This window comes from Balaenoptera musculus, chromosome 1 (assembly GCF_009873245.2).
Source record: "Balaenoptera musculus isolate JJ_BM4_2016_0621 chromosome 1, mBalMus1.pri.v3, whole genome shotgun sequence".
In the NCBI taxonomy this organism is placed as follows: Eukaryota; Metazoa; Chordata; class Mammalia; order Artiodactyla; family Balaenopteridae; genus Balaenoptera; species Balaenoptera musculus.
Window position 1 is genome coordinate 38,319,365 of NC_045785.1, and position 23,221 is coordinate 38,342,585.

The window sequence follows — 23,221 nt, forward strand, 5'->3', positions numbered from 1 at the left end:
CACAATTAGTCCTTGGCCCATCCACAACGGGCTGGCAGCTCAGGTACTGGTAGGGAAGGAAGAAGTGTGTACAAACTAGGGAGAGCTAAATATTTTCTTGTACTAAACTGTTAGAGCCTGCAAATGCTCATAAACTATATATCGTCCACTGTTTTTCTGATAACAGAAATATTGTTTGTGGAACTATAAGGAAGCAAATCAAAAATCATGTGTAAACCAACTTTTTGGAGTGTATATGTATATGTGATGAGCTATAAGTATTTGTGTTTTTAACACTGAGACAATTCTGAACAGTTTCAAATGCTGGGCTTTTTTTTTAAACATTACATATCACCACATCATTAAACATTTTTACCACCACGTATTTAAATATTTTTAGAATGACTTTATTAATACTTTGAAAATATGGATGTACTATATTTAATAATTTCTATATTATTGAATACTTAAATTGTTTCTAGCTTTTTATATTAAACTTTGCTGTAATGAACATCTGGAAATAAATCTTCATGAGTATCTCAATTTTATATACCATAAGATATATACTTCTTAAAATTTCTAGTTGAAGAATTTGAATATTTTAAAGACTCTTGACAATTATCACCAGATTGCCCACCAAGAAAGTTGTAACATTTCTGCTCCCACCAACAGCATATTAAAATGCCAAGTCCTACCCATCCCTGGAATTATCTTTTAAAACAAAACCAAATTAAAACAAGACTTCACTAATTTAAGAGGTATAATTTTACTTTCCCATTTTTTTTATTATTAATGAGATTGAACATTTTTTACTTTATTGGAGATTTTTGTATATTTTGAAACTTGTCCAAATCTATATTCATTTTATTCTACTGTTCGCCTCTGTCTTATCTTCTGTATCCTTTTATTTTGCAAATACTGTTGCAAACATTCTTTTACGTACCTTTTAAATTGTATTTATAGTGGTTTTTTTTTAACATACCTTTTAAATTGTATTTATAGTGTTGGCATTTTATGTGGCCAGATGTGTCCATATTTTCTTTTTTGGTTCTGCCTATCTACTAGCACTCTCCACCCTGAGATTAGATAACCAGTCACCTTTATTCTTTTTTAAAATTGTTTTGTGCTTTTACTTTTTACAATGTAATCTTTAATCTATATAGAAATTGAGTATACTGTAAAGTGAGGCACTAACTTTAGTTTTTCCAAATGGTTAACCAGTTACTAGAGAATCATTGACTGAATAATCCTTCGTTTCCCCATTGCTTTGTCTCCAGAATATCTATTTTATTCTGCAGATCTCTTAATAAACATATACACTAGTACTACACAGTTTGAAATACTATTGCTCTATGAGCAATCAGGTGCTCTGTCTATCTTGCTCACCACTGTATACCTAGAACCTAGCGTAGTGCCTGGAACTGAATAGTCACTCAATAACTGTTTGAATTATGAATGAAGTGAAGGTTACTGTTATGCAAAAGTGGGAAGTGGAAGCAGACACCCTCTGGAATGGATATGCTCCAAGTCAGGACTTGTGTGTAGGTGACTGTTAGGCCACCAGGCCTGGGGCATCCTATATATTCTGAAATACTCTGAGACAAGGAAACAGATAACAAATAGACATTACTTCCCAGGAAGCTTGAGATAATGGTGGAAAAAGCTTTCTCAAAGAGAAAGATATTACAGTCTCCATCACCTGCTAGTCAACCACACTACTTGGGAGACACTGTGACAAAGTGAATCTCATGTTTCTTTAAAGGTTGCAGGAAGCTGTTGCCGTTTCTCAACATTCTTGTGTCCACTTCTCTTCCTCATGAGGCCTAACTCCTGTATATAATGCCTGATAATTTCACTGGGCCTCAATGTCATTATGCTGAGCTCCAGGGGTTGCATCTAGATCTGGAAGTGGAAATGGAGCTGAATGTTACTGAACCCAGTATATCCCCACAAAATAAATCTCCAATTTCTGATAAGAGCTTGTTCTCTTGTCATTTGGCCTCATTCACTATATAAAGCCCAGTTCAAATACTACTTCCTAGGAAAGACTTTCTTACTCCCTTTTCCTTCAACCTCCTCGCTACACTCGATCATACCACTTGCCCTACCATACATGATGTATTTGTTTGCAGATTTCCCCACTAAACTGATAGTTCCTCAAGATTAGGGATTGTGTCTATACCTTTAATATTCAGCATAAGACGTGGTATGTGGTAAGTTTGAGTAAATGTTTATTGAACTCAATCTGTCCTGTCACCTAATTATGGAGCAGCAAAAGGAATTCTGTTTAAATGAGAGCTCCAGTGAGTTATATATGAACCAATGAATAACAGAATCTTATTATTCTAAGGGCTAAGAGGACCCCTAAAAGTCATCTTGTCCAATATCTCCAATAATGCCGAACTTCTTCTATTGATACATTACCCTTGTGTCAGGTGGTTATCCAGACTCTATTAAACACTTAGTGATGGGAAGCTTATTACCTCTGGAATTAGCTTGTTTCATCACCAATAACCTTAGAGTTTAAAAATTCTACAGTTTAGCAAAAATTTATCCTCCTTTAGCTTCCACCCAGAACAAGTCTGTTAATCCCTCTTTCAAATATTTCAAGACAGTTCATGTTCCCCAAGTCTTCTCTTTTTCAGGAAAAACATCTCCAGTCTTCCAAATGTGACTCACATGATGTGGCTTTGGCTTCTTTCTCCATACTCCAGGGATAGCCTGACCACTGAAGAGTCAAGCAGGTCTATCATCCCCCTTGTCTTTCAGTCTACATTATAGTTACATTAGTTCACACAGCTCAGGATACAGTCATTATATGAGTGGCTTCAGCACAATGTAGACTAAACCCTCTTAATCTTTTTTATACTAGCTGCTGCTAAGCCAGACCCCTCCACCCACTACCCTGATGTCATGCAATTAGAATTTTTAGACTCAAGTGGAGAGTTGGTTTATTCTGCTAAATTTCATCTTGTTAGGTTTGACCATTGCTCCAGCCCTGTCAAGACCTGAATCCAGGTTCTGCCATCCATTGTGATCACTACCTTTCCCTGTTTTGTGTCAGCTGCAAACATGGTGAACAAGCAAGTCAGTGACAAATGTCAAATGAAAAGAACTTTGTGACAAGCCATCAGAGACCTCTTCCCAAATTCATTCCATGCCTGCCCCTGCACTTTACCAGTACCCAGCTTGTGTTTGTGTGCTATTCCTGCTGTCACTGTGCAAAGTCAGGCCAGAGTTCTACCTGGTGCCTTAACTTACTTCCAAACTGGAAGGCCTTGTCTTCATCAGCTCATCCCATAGTCGGCGCCAAATGGCCTGAGTGGAGAGGCCTGTAGAGAGAAATATCACATTTACTTGGCTGCCCCTTGGTCTCCATGAGTGAAGTACATCAGCCTTTTAATGTCCTTTTCTAGGTTCACAGGAGCAACACGGCAGAGTGGTGAAGAGCACTGGCTCTAACGACAGACTGCCTGGCTTTAAATATCAGCAAACCATAGTCTAGCAGTGTAACCCTGGGCAAGTTACTTAATTTTTCTGTACCTCAGTTTCCTTATCTATAAAATGTAGTTAATAATAGCAATTTCACAGAGTTGTTGAAAATATTAAATGAGTTTCTCCAGGTAAAGTGCCTAAGACAGTGCTTGGAACAGGGTTAGTTAGATGAATGTTAGCTGTTAACAGATGTGTCCAATGAGGGGTTTGGGAGGCAGCTTGAAAAATTAGAAAAACTAAGATTCAAAAGATCTGGGTTCGGGACTTCCCTGGTGCTCCAGTGGTAAAGAATCCTCCTTACAATGCAAGGGACCCAGGTTCGATCCCTGTTCAGGGAACTAAGTTCCCACATGCCGTGGGGCAACTAAGCCCACGTGCCACAACTACTGAGCTCGCGCGCCTCAACTAGAGGGCCCGCATGCTGCAAACTACAGAGCTCACGTGCTCTGGAACCTGCACGCCACAACTAGAGAAGAGAAAACCCACACGCCACAACTAGAGAGAAGCCCGGGCACCGCAATGAAAGATTCTGCATGCCTCAACGAAGATCCCGCGTGCTGCAACTAAGACTCAATGCAGCCAAAAATAAATAAAATAAATAAAAAATGAATAAAAAAAAAAAACACTGTAACTGAAGCTTATTTAAAACAAAAAAAGATCTGGGGCTTCCCTGGTGGCGCAGTGGTTAAGAATCCGCCTGCCAATGCAGGGGACACAGTGTTCAAGCCCTGGTCTGGGAAGATCCCACATGGTGCAGAGCAATTAAGCCCATGCACCACAACTACTGAGTCTACGCTCTAGAGCCCACGAGCCACAACTACTGAGCCCGTGAGCTACAACTACTGAAGCCCATGTGCCTAGAGCCCATGCTCTGTAACAAGAGAAGCCACTGCAATGAGAAGCCCGCGCACCGCAACTAGAGAAAGCCCGTGTGCAGCAACGAAGACCCAATGCAGCCAAAAATAAATAAATTAATTAAAAAAAAATAACTTAAAAAAAAAAAGATCTGTGTTCAGGAATTCCCTGGCTGTCCAGTGGTTAGGACTTGGTGTTTTCACTGCCGGGGCCTGGGTTCAATCCCTGGTCGGGGAACTAAGATCCCGCAAAAGATCTGGGTTCTATTTGGCTTTGCTATTAATCACTGTGTGCCTGTGGTTTCTTTTTTATTAGTATAATAGGGATCACATACTTGTTTTATGTTTCACAGGACATTGAGAAATCAGATAAGAAAATAGGTGTGAGGGTACTTTTTGAAAAGCATGAAGTTCTATGCAGGTATCAGGTGTAATATTTACCTGAAGAACATCATGGTGCCTTGCTTACAATCAGTGACTGAAAAAAAGACAGAAAAACACTCACCTTTCTTGAGGGCAGTTTCCTCAATCCTCTCCAAGTAATATATATTGAGCAGAGGTAAGATGCTTTGAAGTATTGGGCCTGGGAGGGCTACAAAAACCAAACATAAAATTTACTTTTTTCTCCCAGAGTTGCAAGCATTATTTATCCTACTGGAAAGGAAAACAGAAGGGCAGACTTCTCACTTGACGAGTGGAACTTATAGAAGCTAACCTAAGTTTAATTCAAACTCTGGTCCACTTATCTTCAGCCACTTAGTTGGCAGCTGGAATTTCAGGGGCATGCATGTCTTCAAGGGTGAGATAATCCCACAAAGCAAGCTGATAGGCTCATTTAGGAGCTGGCAGTTCACTTCTGCCCAAGTCTAATGGACCATTCCGCATTTAAAAGGTTCTTTTGAATATGTGTGATTAAAAAAAAAGTCCTTCATAATCTGGGCCCTACTAACTTCTCCAGCTCCCTGCTTTGCCTCCTACACTTCAGCCATACTAAACTACTTCTTTCAGTTACCTAACTCCCTGCTTTCTGCCTGTGCCTTTGTCATGCTGTTCTCTCCACTGGGAATGTTCTTGCCATTTTCAGCATATCAATTACTCATCTTTCACGTATCACATGCCCTTTATTAAGCCTTTCCTGAATTCCCTTCCCACTCTTCCAAACTGGCCACTTCCATCCTTTGGGCTCCCACTATACCCTGAACTAGCACTTTCCTATGAAGAATAGAAATAATTAGGCTCTATACTCTTAATTCAATATATCTTAAAAACAAAACTTGCTCTTGCTAACTTCCCTAGATCTGAGAGGCATTACAGTATTGTGGCTAAATGGTTTAGTCTCTAGATTGGACAAAACTGGGTGAAATCCTGATTGTACCACTTAATTATGAATTCATGGACAAATTAATGTCTTTGAGCCTCAGTTTCCTCAATTTTAAAATTGAGATAATAATAACTACCTCTTAAGATTATTATTCTTATCCTGTCAAAAGCATCTCTGTCCTGCCAAGAACAAGTCTTAAGATCTTGATACTTCAGAAAATTCTTTCAAAACTTACATTCCAGGATCTCCTTTTATCTTTACTTATGCAATAACTGAGTCTAGATATCCAAGAGCCTAGTACAATTCTTTCTACATAGTAGGTACTCAATGTACCTGCTGAAGAAAAGCATTAATTCCCTATGCTATTATACTAATGTAGTCACTCTACTGCATTCAAGATAAAGTCCAAGTTCCATATCCTGGCATTCAAGGTATAACATACCTATTCTATTCCTCATTTATATCCCTTCCTGCTGCCTTCACTCGTTTTCCCCTCCTCTCTCTCTACACAAAGAAATGCTAGTGCACTACTTCCAGGAAGGCTTTCCTGGCTGTTAGCCCACACTGAGACCTTCCTCCAAAATAGCATTGCTTAGCAGGCCTCTTACTTGGCCCTTCTAAGAGACCTAGCTTGATTCTGTGTGACTGTCCACCTGGGCTAGGCCCATAGGAGCTCTTCCTCCTCTGTCCATAATGCTCCCTTGTTTAGCCATCCCCTCTCACAGCCACAGAGATTCTCATCCCGTTATTCACAAACTCCTCTGTACCTTTCTCCATTCTTCTTAAGCCAGGCTCTTCCTTGCTTCTTTCCAGCCCACATCTTCAATGCTTCCCCTTCCCAACTTCGGGCCTCCACCCCCAGTCCTCTGCCCTCGTAGCCAGGTTTAGCATTCTGGAAGGTCCAGGCTGACACAGCCAGATCCACTGTACCTTCTTCCACATTCCCCAGGATTTTTCTGAGCCTCCTGCACAGATCCGCTGAGACTTTTCTCCCATTGCCCATGAGTCAGCCTGACCCTACTCTTTTTAGCTGTTGGTCCAGGGCCTCCACAATCCCCTCCCCCTCACTAGGCCTGAGGACTTCTAACAGTTTTCCCCCGGCAGACAAGGCACTTGGGCCTATTCAGGATCGGTCCCCACCACCACCACCACCACCACCACCAAGGGCCTTCCTCCATCCCTGGACCTCCTTAACCACTCCACAGTTTTGGGGCTCATTGCTGGAGGCCCAACCCCCCAAACGCCAGAGCCTTTTCTCCACATCGGCCTCCTCACGCATGTAACCCAAACCCCCCACCCCAGGACATCAAGCCCCCACTCCTGACCTTACACGGGCCTTCCTCCTCGCAAAGACACCACCACCACCATTCCTGAGGCCTACTCTAGACACCCCCCCCCCACCCCGCAGGCCCAGGGCCTCCTCTCCTGCCACCCCCTCCCCCTCCCCGGGCCCTCGGCCTGGCCTGCCATCTCCTCACCCAACTTCAGCCCTGGCCTCCGGGCCCCACCCCCTCACACCAGCAGTCAGTCAGGCCCAAGGCCTCCCTCCGCCCCGTGCGGGCAGGCCTACCCCCAGAGCTCTCACTTTCCTCTCTTTCACTCTCACCGTCGGTGCCCAGGTCGCCCACCCGCGCTCTCCTCCTCAGCTGCCAGACTGCGACCAGCGGTACCCACCCCACGGCCCGGCCTCCTCGTGCCAATCCGCCTGCAGACCTCCCTCCTCCGTTACTCGGCCCACCCCGCCGCCGTACTCCCAGGCCCCCCAGCCGGGCTAGTCGGTTCACCCTCCCAGGCCCTCATCCCAGCGCCCTAGGCCGCCCGCCTCTGCTCCTCAGCCTGGGCGCCCTCAACCCAGGCCGGGCCTGGCGGTCTCGGCCGCTCTCAGGCCCGGGCCTCCTTTCATTCCACTCGGACCCCGGCCTCCTAGCGGCGCCGCACCCCCTCCCAGTTCGGGATCCCCGGGCCGTCGCCCCGCCTAGGGCCTCCGTGGCCCTTCCCGCCTGTCCGTCATTCGCGCCTCCGTCGATTGCTGATCTTCTCCCGGCCTCCCTTCACCCGCTCTCTGGCCCTTCCTCGCCGCTCCGGCCAATCCGAGCGGCCTCCGGCGCTCCGTGCCCTGCCCGTCAGTCCGTCGCTCAGTCAGTTTGGCATCCGAGGCCCTGGTCGTCTGTTCGCTCCCTCCAGCCCCGGGCCGTCAGACAGGCCTCGGCGCCTCAAGCCTTTCGGCCTCGCCGGCAGCCCCATCCCCTCGCTCTCCAGTCCACTGGCTGCCCTCGCCCAGCGGCTTGGCCTCCGGAGTCTCGGCCCCCGCGGTCTGTCAGGCAGACGCCGGAGGCCCCGCGCCGTCAGTCTGGTTAGGTAGCCCCGGGCCTGGCCTCCTGGCCTCCGTCCGGGCCTCGCAACCTCGGCCCCCGCCCCCAAGCAGACGGGCCATCCCTGACCGTCTGTTCGACATCCGAGACTCCGCAGCCCGGCCCAGCCCGAGTGTCACTTCGGTGCCCACAGCCCGGCTAGTCAGTCCTGCCTCTGTCGCCCGGCCCGCTTCGCCCCAGACCGGGCCTCCTGGCCTCGCCCCCCGCGCCCCCCGGCCAGGCCGCGGTGCGGGTCCACCTGCCGGTTTGGTCTCCGCCTTTACTGTACCCAGTCCTGTCAGTCACGGAATTCATGCTCCAACCCAACGGTCTGGCTTCCAGTGCCCCGGGCTGGGCCTTGCTCCAGGCCTCCCGGCCTCGCCCCCCGCGCCCCCCGGCCGCTGGGCCGTCTCCGCTCGTTGCCAGAGGTAGCCCCTCACCCCGCGACTTACCCCACACCCCGCTTTCCAGAACCCCCATATGGGCGCTCACCGCCCGCCCGCACAGCTCGAACAGGGCGGGGGGAGCGCTGGGGCCCGAGGCCGAGCTCTTCGCTGGCGCCGCCTCCCGGGACGTGGCCTCCATGGTCGTTGCCGCCGCTACCTCACAGAACCAGCAACTCCGGGCGCGCCAGGCCTCGGGCGCCGCCATCTTGGGGAGGTGCGCGAGCCCGAGAGTAGCATTCGCGGGCCACCATCTTGAAAAGGTCAGCAGTTAGGACGGTTCCATCAGCGATGTGGGGAAGACTGGGAATTGCGCTAAAGGAACATCGAATACTTCTGCATACCTTCCAAGTCTCTTAGAAGCCAGTATTTCAAGTAAATTCCCAGGGTCAATATGTTTGGGTCTGGCGTGATTAAGGGGATAATTCCTTCGCAAATCCTCCTCTGGTGCAAATACCAGCTACCCCTATTCCCTGCCTCTGAGCAGTAGTACATGCCAATCGGAGCGTGTGTTCGCGACCACGACTAGTCTGCCGCACTTCCGGCCAGATCGCCGGATATCCGTTGAGTGACCCTTACAAGTCCTTCTTGATCCTGAAGTGGAATAGGTGCCGCTGTTGCTGCTCGTGTTGAATCCACACCAGCAGTCGGACATGGTGCTGGAGGAAGAGCAAAGGATGATGGCCGGGTCCGGAGATCCCAATGAGGTAAGACCAGGCGAGCAACTCGACCCTCTTCGTAGCCCTGAGGCTCAGGACCTAGCCCGCCAAAAAACGTTTCCCGCATAGAGTTTGCAGGGTCGGGAGAGCTGGTTCCCCCTACCCTTCCCTGGAGTTCGTCGTGTGACCTTGGGCAAGTAGATGACTAGGCTTTCTCTGGGCCTTGGCTTCCCCATTCTATAAATGTGGTGAAGGTTTAGCGAGAGCGAAAATGCTGTGTGGACTAAACTTTTGTAAAAGCAGTGCCTGTGTTTTTAGTCAGTCAGGTGTTCAGAGCCCCTAGTTTTGTCGGGTTTGGGGAGCAAGCGGACCAACCCAGCCCTCGCCTCAGCTCGGGTCGGGAATCCTGCCATATCTTCTGTGGAGGTTCCGGGCAGCTGGCCTTAACGCTAGTTTCTATGAAAACGTGTTTTCTTTTTCTTTGGGTGGAGGGAGAGGGGGGGGTGTCTTTGGGGACAGTGTGGGGATGTGCGGTATAATTCTGTGATAAAAGAGGGAGCTCTTTCCCTGACTGAGAATGCCAGTGTAATAATAATTTATTGGCTGCTTAACGATTCCAAGTGCTTTGTATGTACTAAATCATTTAAGCCACACAATAGTCCTGTGAGGTAAGTATTAGGTACTCTCAGTGTTGCCATTTTACAGATGAGGAAACAAGCATAGAGAGGTTAAATATCTTGTCTGAGGACACACAGCTAGTAAATATTGGAGCCAGGAATTGAACCCAAGCAGCATGGTTCCAGAGCCAAGACTTAGCCACAGTGTTACACAGTTTTACAGAAACCAGCTAGTTTTTTGTTTCCCATCACATTTCCTGTCTTTTCTTTGTTCTCTGGTCACTTCCCGACAGCTGTGGGTTCAGAATAGTTGGAAACTAGTTTATCCCATAATTTTTTCTAGTCTTATTATCAGAAAGAGGACCAGAAAGAAACGGAGCCAGCCTCAGGAAGTTCAGCTGGAAGTATACCAGAAAGTTAAGTAGGGCTCACCACAGCAGTAGATGAGGGAAAAGAAAGTAAACAAGTAGTCAATTTTAAAATAAGAAAACTGAAGTTTGTTACGAAGAACCTGTTCCTCTTGGAGATTGAATCTTTTTATGTAGTGTGACCTTGGTTTTTCTCATTGACATGAAGTTTTACATGAAGTAGTCCATATTCAGACTTGTATTTGGATTTGTTTTTCCAAAACATGCCGTGATACTTTTGACAAAATTATCAAAGACATAAAATGATCAGTGTAGTAGCATTGCTAATAGGGAAAGGATATAAAGGTCTTGCTTCTAGGATGCTAATTTCCGGTTTCTAACTCAGGCAGAATGTGATTTCAGTTTTCTGGAAAAACTTTATTCAGGATGAATTTTTTTAAGAGCAAGGTTAAGAAACCTTGTTTAATGGAAAACTAGAATTTTACCTCCTAAGTAACATCTTCATGTTTAGAAGACACCTTTGCTAATTGTAAGAATAAATAGCCTGGGTTACAGTTGAACCTGCCCTACCCCTCACTCGCAGCTTTGATGAGCTTTGGTCCCTTCACTGAAGGTCATGGTAGAGAATGGGGCAGATTGTATTGGAATTTTGAAAACACAGTGAAGGATCTCTGAGCTAGTTCTTTTTTTCTGTATGTATGCCTTTTCTTTCCCTTCCCCCAAATGTGGACACATGCATGCACGGTCAGGCAAATGCCTTACTTTTGACAGGTTGAGTTGCTAAGCCACAGATTTAGGCCTATGCTGTTGCTCCCAAGGGGAATTTTTTTTACACTGCTCCTCTTGGAAGGTTGTGCACCTGAATCAGGAGTAACAGGTAGGGCCTGATGTTTTCAAGCTTGTGAATGGAGTTGTGTAGACCTTTGGTGCACTTAATGTTGGTAGTCTACTTAGTGTCCTGGGAGCTCAGCAAGCCAAAAAGCAGCGACCAAAACTATCTTTAGTTAAGCTTTGGCTAAAGTAGAGTTTAGGTTTGGCCATTTTCATGTTCCCAATTTAGGTTCAGAGCCTAGAAAAAAAAAAAAAAATGTTAGCTTTCTTCCTAACTTGGTTTGGGGTGTGAGGATTAAATTTAGCTATTTCTGGTAATACTGGGACCTACCAGAATTTAGAATAAAATACTTAAGTTATGCAGATTCCATATGAACATCTGACAGCTTGAATCTTTTTTTTTTTTTTCAGAAAAAATTAAAACATTTAATGGGCATTAATATATTACATATACACTACAGATACAGTTAGGTATTAAATATAGCATAGTATTTGCAAAATCTATACATTAAAATTGATATGGCAGTTTTAATATGACAGCTTGAATCTATATCAGAAAATGTTTAATTAGTGTTTGTTATTCCTAAACTGGGAGCCCCTTAAGGGACTGTTGTGATTAATCAAATCATTACAGATATGAAAGTGCTTATAAACGTTAGAGTGTTGTGCACACTTAAGTTTGTTGCTGACGAACGTGAAATTGTGTGTCCTTGTTGAAATATACCCAGGACTTGTTTTAGTCAGGTAGGGTAAGGTTACAAGCATGGAGACAACTTTTTTTTTTAAATTTAAACTACTTTATAATTTATTTAAAAATAATTTAAATTGTATAATTGGTAAAAAGTTGTTTATATAAGTGGCCCTGTCTAGAATGATATTTATCACCCTTCTTCAAAGCATAACTAAGATGAGACAACTGTTTTTGAAAGAAGAGTTTATTACTTATAGTTCCCAAGAGAAGGGGGCCGGCCACACCACCCAGGGCTACATGGGGAAGTGCTTGCATCAATCAGGAGCAGAAGGAAAAAGGAATGAGTGAGGCAGGATAGGTGTGCTCTAGCAAGTTTAAGATTGGATAATTTCGTGGTGGGCTCTGGGCTTTGGGCTGGTCCCTGTTTGTTTGACACTTAGCCCTGATGTGATTAGTGCAGGGGCAATAATTGGTTTAGTGTAGGAGAGTTAGAGAAAGGTGGTTGGTGAGAAGGGTTTTGGATTGGTTGGTTTGCATATGAAATGCGTGCCCCCAGGCAAGTTGTTTGCTAACTCTAGAAATTAGCCAGTCCTGGGAGGGGCTGTCTCCAGGATTAGCAAGTCTCCTAAAACATCAAACCATCATAAAATACAGAAAATTTAAAAAGATTAATAATGTCTATCCTCAGTGATTACAACATCAATGTGATTGGGAATATACGTGTTATAAAATTGCTGCTGACATTAATTTTGTTTTCGTTTTGTAGGAAGAAGAGGAGGAGGAGGAATTAGTGGTAAGAGCTGTCTCAGGTTTGGAACCTTCTCAGTAAAAGAAAGTTTGAGTTTCATGAAACTCTAAGGGCAATTTAAGGATTCTTGACACCTTAGAGAGAATGGGAGTGGAAAAATCCTTTAATACCTCCTGTACAGTGTTTGGGGGGCGTGTGGGCCTGGGAAGCTGAGTCTTTTCTGTGTTTGGGGCTTCTCCAGTCATGGTATCAGGGAGCAGAGTAGCATCTTGAAGGCCTGGTACTCGATCATATGCTATTTGTGGTTTAATAAAAATTCGAGAAGGAACCTTTCTTAGATTGTCCTTCTCCATGTAACATTGCCTTTGTAGCTGGGCAGCTGGGGTGCATAGGCCTGGTTGTCAGACGAGGGGAATTGAAATTCACAGACATTACATATCCCAAAATGCTGTGTTAACAAGTAAGGCCTCCTATAGATCTACTTCAAGTTTGGCCAGGTTTCCTTTACCACCTTGTTTTTCAGATAGGACTGAGGCTTTCAGTGCATACTGGCAACCCTGGAAGGCAGGAATGTGAAACTTTCCCCTACTACTTAGCATCAGAATTGAATGGGAGACCCCATTCTGCCATTTCTGGCGGCAGTGTGGCTCTGCCAGCTGGCCTTCTGCACGGTAATTCAGAGGCAGCACCTTGGTTTGGTGGTTGTATTAATCAAAGCTTATGATTTGTGGGTTTCCTAAAACCCCCATTTTGGTTTTCTGTGTGTGTGTGTTTCTCATTCAGGATCCCCTAACAACAGTGAGAGAGCAATGCGAGCAGCTGGAGAAATGTGTAAAGGCTCGGGAGCAGCTAGAGCTCTGTGATGAGCGTGTATCCTCCAGGTCACAGACAGAGGATTGCACAGAGGAGCTCTTTGACTTCTTGCATGCAAGGGACCACTGCGTAAGTCAGCCTAAGGTCAGGAAGGGGAAAGCTTACAGTGGCCAGGGAAGACTTGGTGCTGACCACCTTTTCATCCTAGAGGCAGGACAGTGCTGAAACTGAGGCTCAGAGAAGAGAAGTGATGTTCTAATTTACACTGCTAAACAGTGGGGAAACTGGATTTTGTATTTTTAAGTACGAAAGGCTACTCTTTAAAATAATTTATATCCTCCGGTGTGTCTTGTACATAATAGTTGGTACAAAAGTTGTTTGTTTGTTTTTTTTTTTAAGTAAACTTGTGTTTGACTCCCTTACATATAACAGTAAGGTATTTTAATAAATTACAGGGTAGGCAAAGTTCAATATGATTGTTTATGTTAAAACTGATTGGGTGGCTAATAAGCACATGAAAAGATGCTTAACACCATTAGCTCTTAGGGAAATGCAAATAAAAACTACAATGAGATACCACTTCATACCACAAGAATGGCTATAATCAAAAAGATAGGGAGAAATGGGTGAAGGGGGTCAATAAATCAATAAACAACTCCCCACTATTTTATAGTTTAATAGTTTAAATAACTATTAAAATAGTTAATGATCTCCACTCAGGCAACTTTCATAATTTATGCTTCAGCAATCCCAATTTAGGTATTTTGTTTTAACTCTATAATATACAATGCAAACACACAAATGTACATGTACACATACTCATACACAGGCTCATATTAAACACATTGTGATAGTTAAGGAAAAAATTTTTTTTGTTTGGTTTTTTTTCTGGCTGCACCACGTGGCTTGCAGAATCTTAGTTCTCTGACCAGGAATTGAACTTGTGCCCCCTGCAGTGGAAGCATGGAGTACTAACCACTGGACTACCAGGGAATTCCCTGGAAAATTTTTTTTATAAAGACAAAAATCCAACTGAAATCATACTGTCTAGAGATTACCACGTTTTCTGGTATAATACTATCAGATTTTTAAACAAATATGAAATCATAATAAACACATTTACATGTAAAATATTATGAAGAGACATTATATTCCTTTCCATTGATGTATGTTCATATTTTATCCATCCTCTGATTTATATACAATTATTCATACAACTTTTTTTTTCAACATGATTTTAGTGGAAAGAGGGAACATTTATATACAATTCTCCATATCATGAAAAAAAATGTGTTGGTGATGTGGAGAAACTGGAAGCCTCCTATACACTGCTTATGGGAATGTAAATTGGTACAGCCCTGTGGAAAAGTCTGGCAGTTCTTCAAAAGGTTAAACTTAGAGTTAACATATGACCCGGCAATTCCACTCGTAGTTATATACCCAAGAGAAATGAAAACATCTCTACACAAACTTATATACAGATATTCATAGAAGCATTATTCGTAATAGCCATAATTGGAAACAAAACAACTGATAAATGGATATATAAAATGTGATTTATCCATATAAAGGAATATTATTTGGCAATAAAAAGAAATAAGTACTTTACTCAAAAAATTAAACATAGTACCATATGATCCAGCAATTCCACTTCTTGGTTTACACCCAAAAGAATTGAGACTCTGTTCAGGGACTTGAATAGATATTTGTGCATACATGTTCATATTCATAGCATTCACAATAGCCAAAAGGTGGGTGCAACCCAAGTGTCCATTGGTGGGCTGGATAAACAAAATGTGGTATACACATATAATGGAATATTATTGAGCCTTAAAATGGAAGGAAACTGACACATGCTATAACATGGGTGAACCTTGAAAACATGCTAAGTGAAATAAACCAAACACAAAAGAACAAATGTCATTCCATTTATATGAGGCATCTAGAGTAGTCAGATTGATTGAGACAGAAAATTGAATAGTAGTTGCCAGGGGTTGGAGGGAGGGGGAAATGGGAATTATTATTTAATGGGTAAGGAGTTTCAGTTGGGAAAAATGAAAAAGTTCTGGAAGTTGATGGTTGCAGAACAATGTGAATTACTTAATGCCACAGAAATGGATAATTTAAAATGGCTAAAATGGTAAATGTTATGTTATTTAAATACTTTTATGAGGCAACACTAGGTTAAGATCTGGGAATGAGACAAGCATAGTCCCGTTCTACACTGAGTTATAAGCCAGCAGAGACAGAAGTAGAACGGTTAGTAAACTGGTAAATCTCTTGGGTGTAACCTCAGGATGGCCTTTACTGACCCTTCTATTTAAAGTTGCTATTCCCTCCCCCTGCCCCTATTTTATTTTCCTCATAGCATTTATCACTACAAGAAGTATATATATATTATATTTCTCATTGTTCTCTAAGTTCCAGAGGAGACAGCGATATTGCCTTGTTACTGTTGTGACTCACTCAGCACCTAGAACAGTATCTGGCATATAGTAGATGTTTTATAAATATTTGTTGAATTAATAAGCACTGTGATATGGGAGGCATAAGTTTATGTGGGGAAAACAGGAGGGACAGGAGCTTGTTAGAGACAGCTTGCAGGAAATAACATGTAAGTTTAGATTTTGAAGGAAAATTAAAAGATGAAAGAGTTCTGGTTAGAAGGGAGCTAGGATTCAGGTAATTGAAAGGAGTTCACTAGGGCTCACGAAGAGTGTGGGGGTGTCAGAAGGCAAGTGGTGGGAGGAGAGGCAGTACTGTTCCAGGTTATGAAGGCCCTTGGAACTCATGACATTAGAGATGCGAGTTGATGACATCCTTTTCTTTCCCCCATCTAGGTGGCCCACAAACTCTTTAACAGCTTGAAGTAAGTGTGCAGATTCGTTCACCCCAGGCTTCATCACCCGGGCTTCGGGATATTTCCTTATGGTTTGGAACATGCCATTTGTTTCTTATTTGTGTAACTAAGTTCATGTGAACCTCAAGGATTTTTGGCTTAGGCTGGTAGCTTCTGTGTAATTATCAATGATTCCATCTTAATAAAGTCCAGTGATCAGCAGTCTTGCCTTCTGTCCTTTTTTTTTTAATTTAAAATTTTGAAGCATAAGAATATACAGAATAATAATTAACCCCCATGTACCCATTACCTAGCAAGTATATCTCTCTTAATGATAAGGACTTAAAAATTTTACCTTGATGCCATTATGACACTTTAAATTAACAGTAATTGCTTAATATCATTAAATACTCAGTTCATATGAACGTTTCTTTTATCTCAAAAGTGTCTTTTGACAGTTTTTGGTCTCAGTGTCCAACAAGATTGCTTTTCTTCCTTCCTTCTTTCTCCCCTCCCCTCCCTTTCCCCTTTTTCTTTTTTATTATTTGAAATCTATAGATGGTTCATTTCATTTCATTTTTTGGCTGTACCATGAGGCGTGTGGGATCTTTGTTCCCCTACCAGGGATTGAACCTGTGCCCCCTGCATTGCGAGCACAGAGTCTTAACCACTGGACCACCAGGGATATCCCCAAGATTGCTTTTCTTTAAAAATATTTTTTGGGGGGCTTCCCTGGTGGCGCAGTGGTTAAGAATCCACCTGCCAATGCAGGGGACACAGGTTCGAGCCCTGGTCCGGGAAGATCCCACATGCCGTGGAGCAACTAAGCCCGTGCGCCACAACTACTGAGCCTGCGCTCTAGGGCCTGTGTGCCACAGCTGCTGAAGCCCGTGTGCCTGGAGTCCGTGCTCCGCAACAAGAGAAACCACGGCAATGAGAAGCCCACCCACCGCAACGAAGAGTAGCCCCCGCTCGCCACAACTAGAGAAAGCCTGCGCGCAGCAATGAAGACCGAACGCGGCCAAAATAAATTTATTAAAACAAAAAAAAATTTTAAGGGGGAGGGGAGAGGGGTACTGGAGTCAAAGCAAGGTGAGAAAAGAGTGCCTGGCTAGGCGGTGCTGAAAATGGAAGATTTGTTACATACATACACAGGGAATTGATCCAATAAGTAAATATATTGAAGATAATGAGAGCTAGCAGAGAATGGAGTTACAAATATAGGAAAGGATAAAACCAGAATGAAGCCTGCAGTGTTGTTTGTATGAACTAAATAAATACAGGTTTCAATTTTAGTAAATACAGATGCCAATTTGTGTATGTAGGGAATATATACATTCCCTACCTTGGCCCACAGGGCTTCATTCTCCAGTAAAAGGAACCAGGGCTTCTTGGAGAAATGGGTGATTCCAGGGCTGGGATGGGGAAAGTATAAGATGATGAACATTTGTTCCAGAAAGAAGGAAGTGCTCAAAGAATGATAGGGACATACCAAGAGTATAGCCAAATCTGGGACGATTTGAGCATCAAAATATATAATGAAAGTACTGGATTATAACTCATTGAATAAAACAAATCCATGAGCCATACTAATAAATGAATCAACTGAAAGTTCGGTGAGAAGGGGATACATATTAATTACAAAAGAAGAAAGTACACTGTAGAAGACACGCAGACAGCTTAGATGAAAGCTGGCGTCACCAATAATGGGACAAATAATATAGGAAGAACAGCATCACCGGGATTTCTGCGAGAAATAGATAAGATGAATCCAACCAAGGTAAATCAAATTGAGGGACATTCTATAAAATTGTTCACTGTACAAAATAATCCTTAACTTGTGTCGAGGGTGTGACAGTCAAGGAAAGACTGCAGAACCATTTCAGATAGAAGGAGACAAGACATGCAACATGTGATTCTAAACTGGATCCTTTTGTTGTTAAGGATTATTGAGACAATTGGTTAAAACTTAAATGGGGTCTGAAAGATGTCAATGATGTATCAATGTTAAAGTTTGAAATTATTAAAAATAAACCACAGTAAGTCCCAAACGTGTAGAACAGAGGCCAGTTTCAGACTTAAAGCAACAGCTAGTGCTGTGAGCCATCCATAAGCTTATGTCTAGTGTTAGGACATGGCATATTTCCCCATAAAAACAGTAAATAGTGATGAGGCTCTGAAGTATCACTAATAAGGTATGTTGCCCAAGGGATAGGAAAAATGTTGCCTGTTCTAACTGGGGAGACAGGCTAGGTCAGCACTCTCCAATAGAACAGTGTGCAATGATGGCAAAGTTCTATTCTGTATTATCCAATATGCTAATGTGGCTAATGAGACTGAGGTACTGAGTTTTAAATTTTATTTAATTATAATTAAATTTGAATTAATTTATATTCAATAGTCTTGTGTGGCTAGTGGTTATCATATTAGACAGCGGAGGACTAGGAGTTGCAAACAACTACCTGAGTGATAACTGAGGGAAGCAGGCCCTGCAGACACTGGAAAATTGCCTTTTCACTGCAGTCAACTGTTGCTATGTGGAAATGCACAGCCACTGTTGCCAGATCAGTTGTTTTATGTGAAATCTCCCAATTTTTAAATGTGGACAACCAACTTTTTGAAAGCATTAGGCCAAATAAAATACATCTGTGGGCTGGCTTTGGCTCACTAGTTTGCAGTCTCTGGTTGCACATGAGAAAGACCTATATGTAAACAGTCATACACAGAAAGTGAGCCATGCCAGAAATGAGTGCCTTGTGCTTCAGAAGTAATCAGCATACTGATATTCAATATAGCCTGCAAGACTGAGGCTTCATAGACAAACATGGCAATGGAGCGTCTGAGAATCTGAAGGATTATGTTTGTAAAAATGGGGCAAAGGTCCACTTTAACCTAGAAGCTCTTTCAACCTATTTCCTAGCTACAGGGATGGCCAGCATTTTCCAGCCATTTCTGACTTAGAACCCATTTCACGGTGATGTATAATCCTCACAAATACCTATATACAGGGTGCTATTATATTTGTTGTATGTAATCTGATCATTTTCAAACATCTATTAAATTTTCAAACATACAGCAAAGCTGAAATTTTACAGTTAACAGCCCTAAACTCATTACTCAGATTTTAGCGAATATTTAGCAAAGTGTTGCTAGTTTTATCATAGAGAGGAGGGAATTACCAGAGAGAAAGCTCTGAATTCTGCTTAGAGGATGCTTAAGTCTGTTGCTGAATACTAAGCTGCAAATGAATAGAATGAAACTCCATGTAGCCAGGCAAAGAACTACTGGGTAGCTGTAAACTGAATAATTCCCAAAGCTGTAAGCAGAGGGCTAGGAGATGTTTGAGGTTTTTTTTTTTTTTTTAAATTCTATTTATTTATTTATTTATTTTTGGCTGCGTTGCATTTTCCTTGCTGCACGCGGGCTTTCTCTAGTTGTGGCGAGCGAGGGCTACTCTTTGTTGCGGTGCGTGGGCTTCTCGTTGTGGTGGCTTCTCTTGTTGCGGACCACGGGCTCTAGGCGCGCGGGCTTCAGTAGTTGTGGCTGGCGGGCTCAGCAGTTGTGGTTTGTGGGCTTAGTTGCTCTGCAGCATGTGGGATCCTCCCAGACCAGGGATCAAACCTGTGACCCCTGCATTGGCAGGCAGACTCCTGACCACTGTGCCACAGGGAAGTCCCCGAGATGTTTGAGTTTGACCAGCTAGAATTCCGGTTGAACTTGCACCTCAGCAGTAGGGCTAAAACTAGCCATAGAGAGAGGCTACTCAAGATAGGCTATAACTAATCTTAAAAAAAGGAGCCTTAAAAGGATCAAGCTGATTCACAAACAAACAAACAAACAAACAAAACCCTGACTGCCTGCCAGAACAAACTCCAAGACATTTTAAAGAAGACAACAAAATCCAGCCTTTAACAATGTAAATTTCACAATACCGAGCGCTCAGTAAAAAAAACTGCGTGACATGCAAAGAAGCAGGTAAATGTGACCAGGAAAAAAATGGTCAATAAACAGACTCCTGGGCATATAGCCGGAGAAAACTATAATTCATTTATATTTTATTTTTGGCTGCGTTGGGTCTTTGTTGCTGCATGCAGGCTTTCTCTAGTTGTGGTGAGCAGGGCTTCTCTTGTGGAGCACGGGCTCTAGGTGCACGGGCTTCAGTAGTTGTGGCACGCGGGCTCAGTAGTTGTGGCGCACGGGCTTAGTTGCTCCGCGGCACGTGGGATCTTCCCAGACCAGGGCTCGAACCCATGTCCCCTGCATTGGCAGGCGGATTCTTAACCACTGTGCCACCAGGGAAGTCCCGAAAACTATAATTCAAAAAGATACATGCACCTCAGTGTTCACTGCAGCACTATTTACAATAGCCAAGACATGGAAGTAACCTAAATGTCCATCGACAAGTGAATGGATAAAGAAAATGTGGTATGTATGTATACAACAGAATATTACTCAGCCACAAAAAAGAATGAAATAATGCCATTTGCAGCAACATGGATAGACCTAGAGATTATCATACTAAATGAAGTAAGACAGACAGAGAAAGACAAATACCATGTGATATCGCTTATATGTGAAATCTAAAAAAAAAAAAAGAGAGAGAGATACAAATGAACTTATTTACAAAACAGAAATAGACCCACAGACATGGAAAACAAACTTATGGTTACCAAAGCGGGGGAGGGATAAATTAGGAGTTTGGGATTAACATGTACACACTACTATATATAAAATACATAACCAACAAGGACCTACTATATAGCACAGGGAACTATACTCAATATTTTGTAATAACCTATAAGGGAAAAGAATCTGAAAAAGAATATATATATATGTGTGTGTGTATATATATATATATATATCTGACTCATGGTGCTATACACCTGAAACTAACACAACATTGTAAATCAATTATACTTCAATGAAAAATAAAAAAAGCAAATAAACAGACCCAGAACGACAGAGATGATAAAATAGTAGATGAGGACATTGAAATTGCCATTACAAATATGCTCAAGGATTTAGTGGCAATCAACATAATGAGAAGTAGAAAATATAAAAATGAATCAAATAGAATTTCTAAAGCTTAAAAATATCTCGGGGCTTCCCTGGTGGCGCAGTGGTTGAGAATCTGCCTGCTAATGCAGGGGACACAGGTTCGCGCCCTGGTCTGGGAAGATCCCTCATGCCGCGGAGCAACTAGGCCCGTGAGCCACAACTACTGAGCCTGCGCGCCTGGAGCCTGTGCTCCGCAACAAGAGAGGCCACGATAGTGAGAGGCCCGCGCACCGCGATGAAGAATGGCCCCCACTCGCCGCAACTAGAGAAAGCCCTTGCACAGAAACGAAGACCCAACATAGCAATCAATCAATCAATCAATCAATCAATCTTTAAAAAAAAAAAATCTGAAATAAAAAATTCATTGGACAAGATTAACGAAAGATTAGACACTGATAAAGAAGGAAAAATTAGTGTACTGGAATGTTCTTGAAGACAGTAACAGAAACTATAAAAACTGAAGGACAGGAGAAAAAAACACTAAAAATAAATGAACAGGGATTTCCCTGGTGGTGCAGTGGTTAAGAATCCGCCTGCCAGTGCAAGGGACACAGGTTCGAGCCTTGGTCCAGGAAGATCCCACATGTCGTGGAGCAATTAAGCCCATGCGCCACAACTACTGAGCCTGCGCTCTAGAGCCCTCGAGCCACAACTACTGAGCCCACATGCCACAACTACTGAAGGCCACGCACCTAGAGCCCGTGCTCCACAACAAGAGAAGCCACTACAATGAGAAGCCCGCGCACCGCAACGAAGAGTAGCCCCCGCTTGCTGCAACTAGAGAAAGCCTGCGTGCAGCAACGAAGACCCAACGCAGCCAAAAATAAAAATAAATAAATAAAATAATAATAATAATAAAAATAAATGACCAAAGGAAAAGTAAGCTGAGGGACAATATCGAATGGCCCAGGAAAGAGAGGAAGAGGGGGAGGGGGTTAGTGGAGGGGAGAGAACAAATATTTGAAGCAGCAATGATTATAATTTTCCAAATTTGATGAAAATTATAAACCCACAGTTCCCAGAAGCTCAACAGACCCCAACCTGAATAAACACAAAGGAAACCACAACAAGTCACTTATTTTCAACTTTTTGAAAACCAGTGATGAAAATCTTAAACAGAAAATATGTATTACAGGGACTTCCCTGGTGGCACAGTGGTTAAGAATCCGCCTGCCAATGCAGGGCACACAGGTTCGAGCCCTGGTCCGGGAGGATCCCGCATGCCGCGGAGCAACTAAGCCTGTGCGCCACAACTACTGAGCCTGTGCTCTAGAGCCCACGAGCCACAACTACTGAGCTCGAGTGCCACAACTACAGAAGCCTGCGTGTCTAGAGCCCGTGCTCCACAACAAGAGAAGTCACCTCAATGAGAAGCCTGCACACCAAAATGAAGAGCAGCCCCTGCTCGCTCTCCGCAACTAGAGAAAGCCTGTGTGCAGAAACAAAGACCCAACGCAGCCAAAAATTAAAAAAAAAAAAAAAGATCCTGCATGCTGCAGCTAAGACCTGGCAGAGCCAAATAAATATTAAAACAAACAAATAGAAACCACTACAGCTAACATCATGTATAATGGTGAAATACTGAATGCATTCCCCCTAAGAATGGAAGCAAGGTAAGATGTCTTGTCTACTACTGCTACTTGTGTTCAACAGTGTACTGTAAGTTGTAACCAGTGGAGTAAGACAAAGGAAAAAAAAGGTATACAGATTTGAAAAAAGAAGTAAAAGTGACCTCATAAAAGACACGACTTTGTGCACAGAAAATCTGAAAAGGTTTCAAAAAAAGTTACCAAAACAAAATTGCATTTAACAAGGTTTCAAGATACAAGATCTGTTGACAAAAATCAATTGTATTTTAATATGCTAGCATTTTCCTGAAAAGTAAACAAAGTAAGCTTGCCACTTCAAGGAAAACAATTGACAGTATTTGTTGCCAAAGATAAAATCTGCGTTTTCAATGAAAAATTAGGATTTTGAAAAACTTGTATGCACCACTGTGAGTTTAAAAGCTGCCTAACATTTAAAGTCTTTTCTGATGAGATCAGTAGTGATATTAACAAATGTGATTTTTAAAAAATATATATTGTATAATGAATGTGAAAACATTAGGAAGATCCAGGACTTCCCTGGTGGCACAGTGATTGAGAATCCGCC

The 23,221-nt window shown here is 42.9% G+C and overlaps 2 protein-coding genes across 8 annotated transcripts in view; one reads left to right on the forward strand and one right to left on the reverse strand.

The window, feature by feature from the left end:
* The window catches only part of LRRC41 (leucine rich repeat containing 41), an 18,568-nt gene extending 9,834 nt beyond the window's left edge, over positions 1-8,734 (reverse strand). For 3 of the 5 annotated variants that reach the window (XM_036846350.1, XM_036846331.1, XM_036846321.1), the window contains exons 1-3: positions 8,453-8,734; positions 4,834-4,920; positions 3,241-3,311 (exon numbers count right to left, since the gene is read on the reverse strand). In XM_036846350.1, coding sequence (XP_036702245.1) covers positions 3,241-3,311; positions 4,834-4,920; positions 8,453-8,651 — 357 coding nt within the window. In that variant the 5' untranslated portion in view covers positions 8,652-8,734. Of the gene's footprint in view, positions 1-3,240; positions 3,312-4,769; positions 4,793-4,833; positions 4,921-6,416; positions 6,969-8,452 lie in introns of those variants that run through there. The other 2 variants (XM_036846340.1, XM_036846359.1) reach the window with 2 other exon arrangements.
* Positions 8,689-16,231, forward strand: LOC118892153 (cytochrome b-c1 complex subunit 6, mitochondrial). Of its 3 annotated transcripts, XM_036846413.1 has the most exons (5): positions 9,033-9,150; positions 12,376-12,402; positions 12,881-13,028; positions 13,141-13,299; positions 16,011-16,231. In XM_036846413.1, exons 3-5 carry the CDS (start codon positions 12,966-12,968, stop codon positions 16,041-16,043), a joined length of 255 nt encoding a protein of 84 aa, XP_036702308.1. In that variant the 5' UTR covers positions 9,033-9,150; positions 12,376-12,402; positions 12,881-12,965; the 3' UTR covers positions 16,044-16,231. The 3 variants fall into 3 exon arrangements, with proteins under 3 accessions (XP_036702298.1, XP_036702290.1, XP_036702308.1); XM_036846403.1 differs by lacking the exon at positions 12,881-13,028 and having other exon boundaries at positions 8,689-9,150; XM_036846395.1 differs by lacking the exon at positions 12,881-13,028 and having other exon boundaries at positions 8,999-9,150; positions 13,141-13,314.
* The last annotated feature ends 6,990 nt before the right edge of the window (positions 16,232-23,221 follow it).

Bases quoted from the DNA above. Each gene is read 5' to 3' on its own strand.
- LOC118892153 (XM_036846395.1), top strand. From the start codon at position 9,097: ATGGTGCTGGAGGAAGAGCAAAGGATGATGGCCGGGTCCGGAGATCCC. The intron at 9,151-12,375 runs GTAAGACCAGGC...TTCGTTTTGTAG, and splicing joins GGTCCGGAGATCCCAATGAG to GAAGAAGAGGAGGAGGAGGA. The intron at 12,403-13,140 runs GTAAGAGCTGTC...TTTCTCATTCAG, and splicing joins AGGAGGAGGAGGAATTAGTG to GATCCCCTAACAACAGTGAG.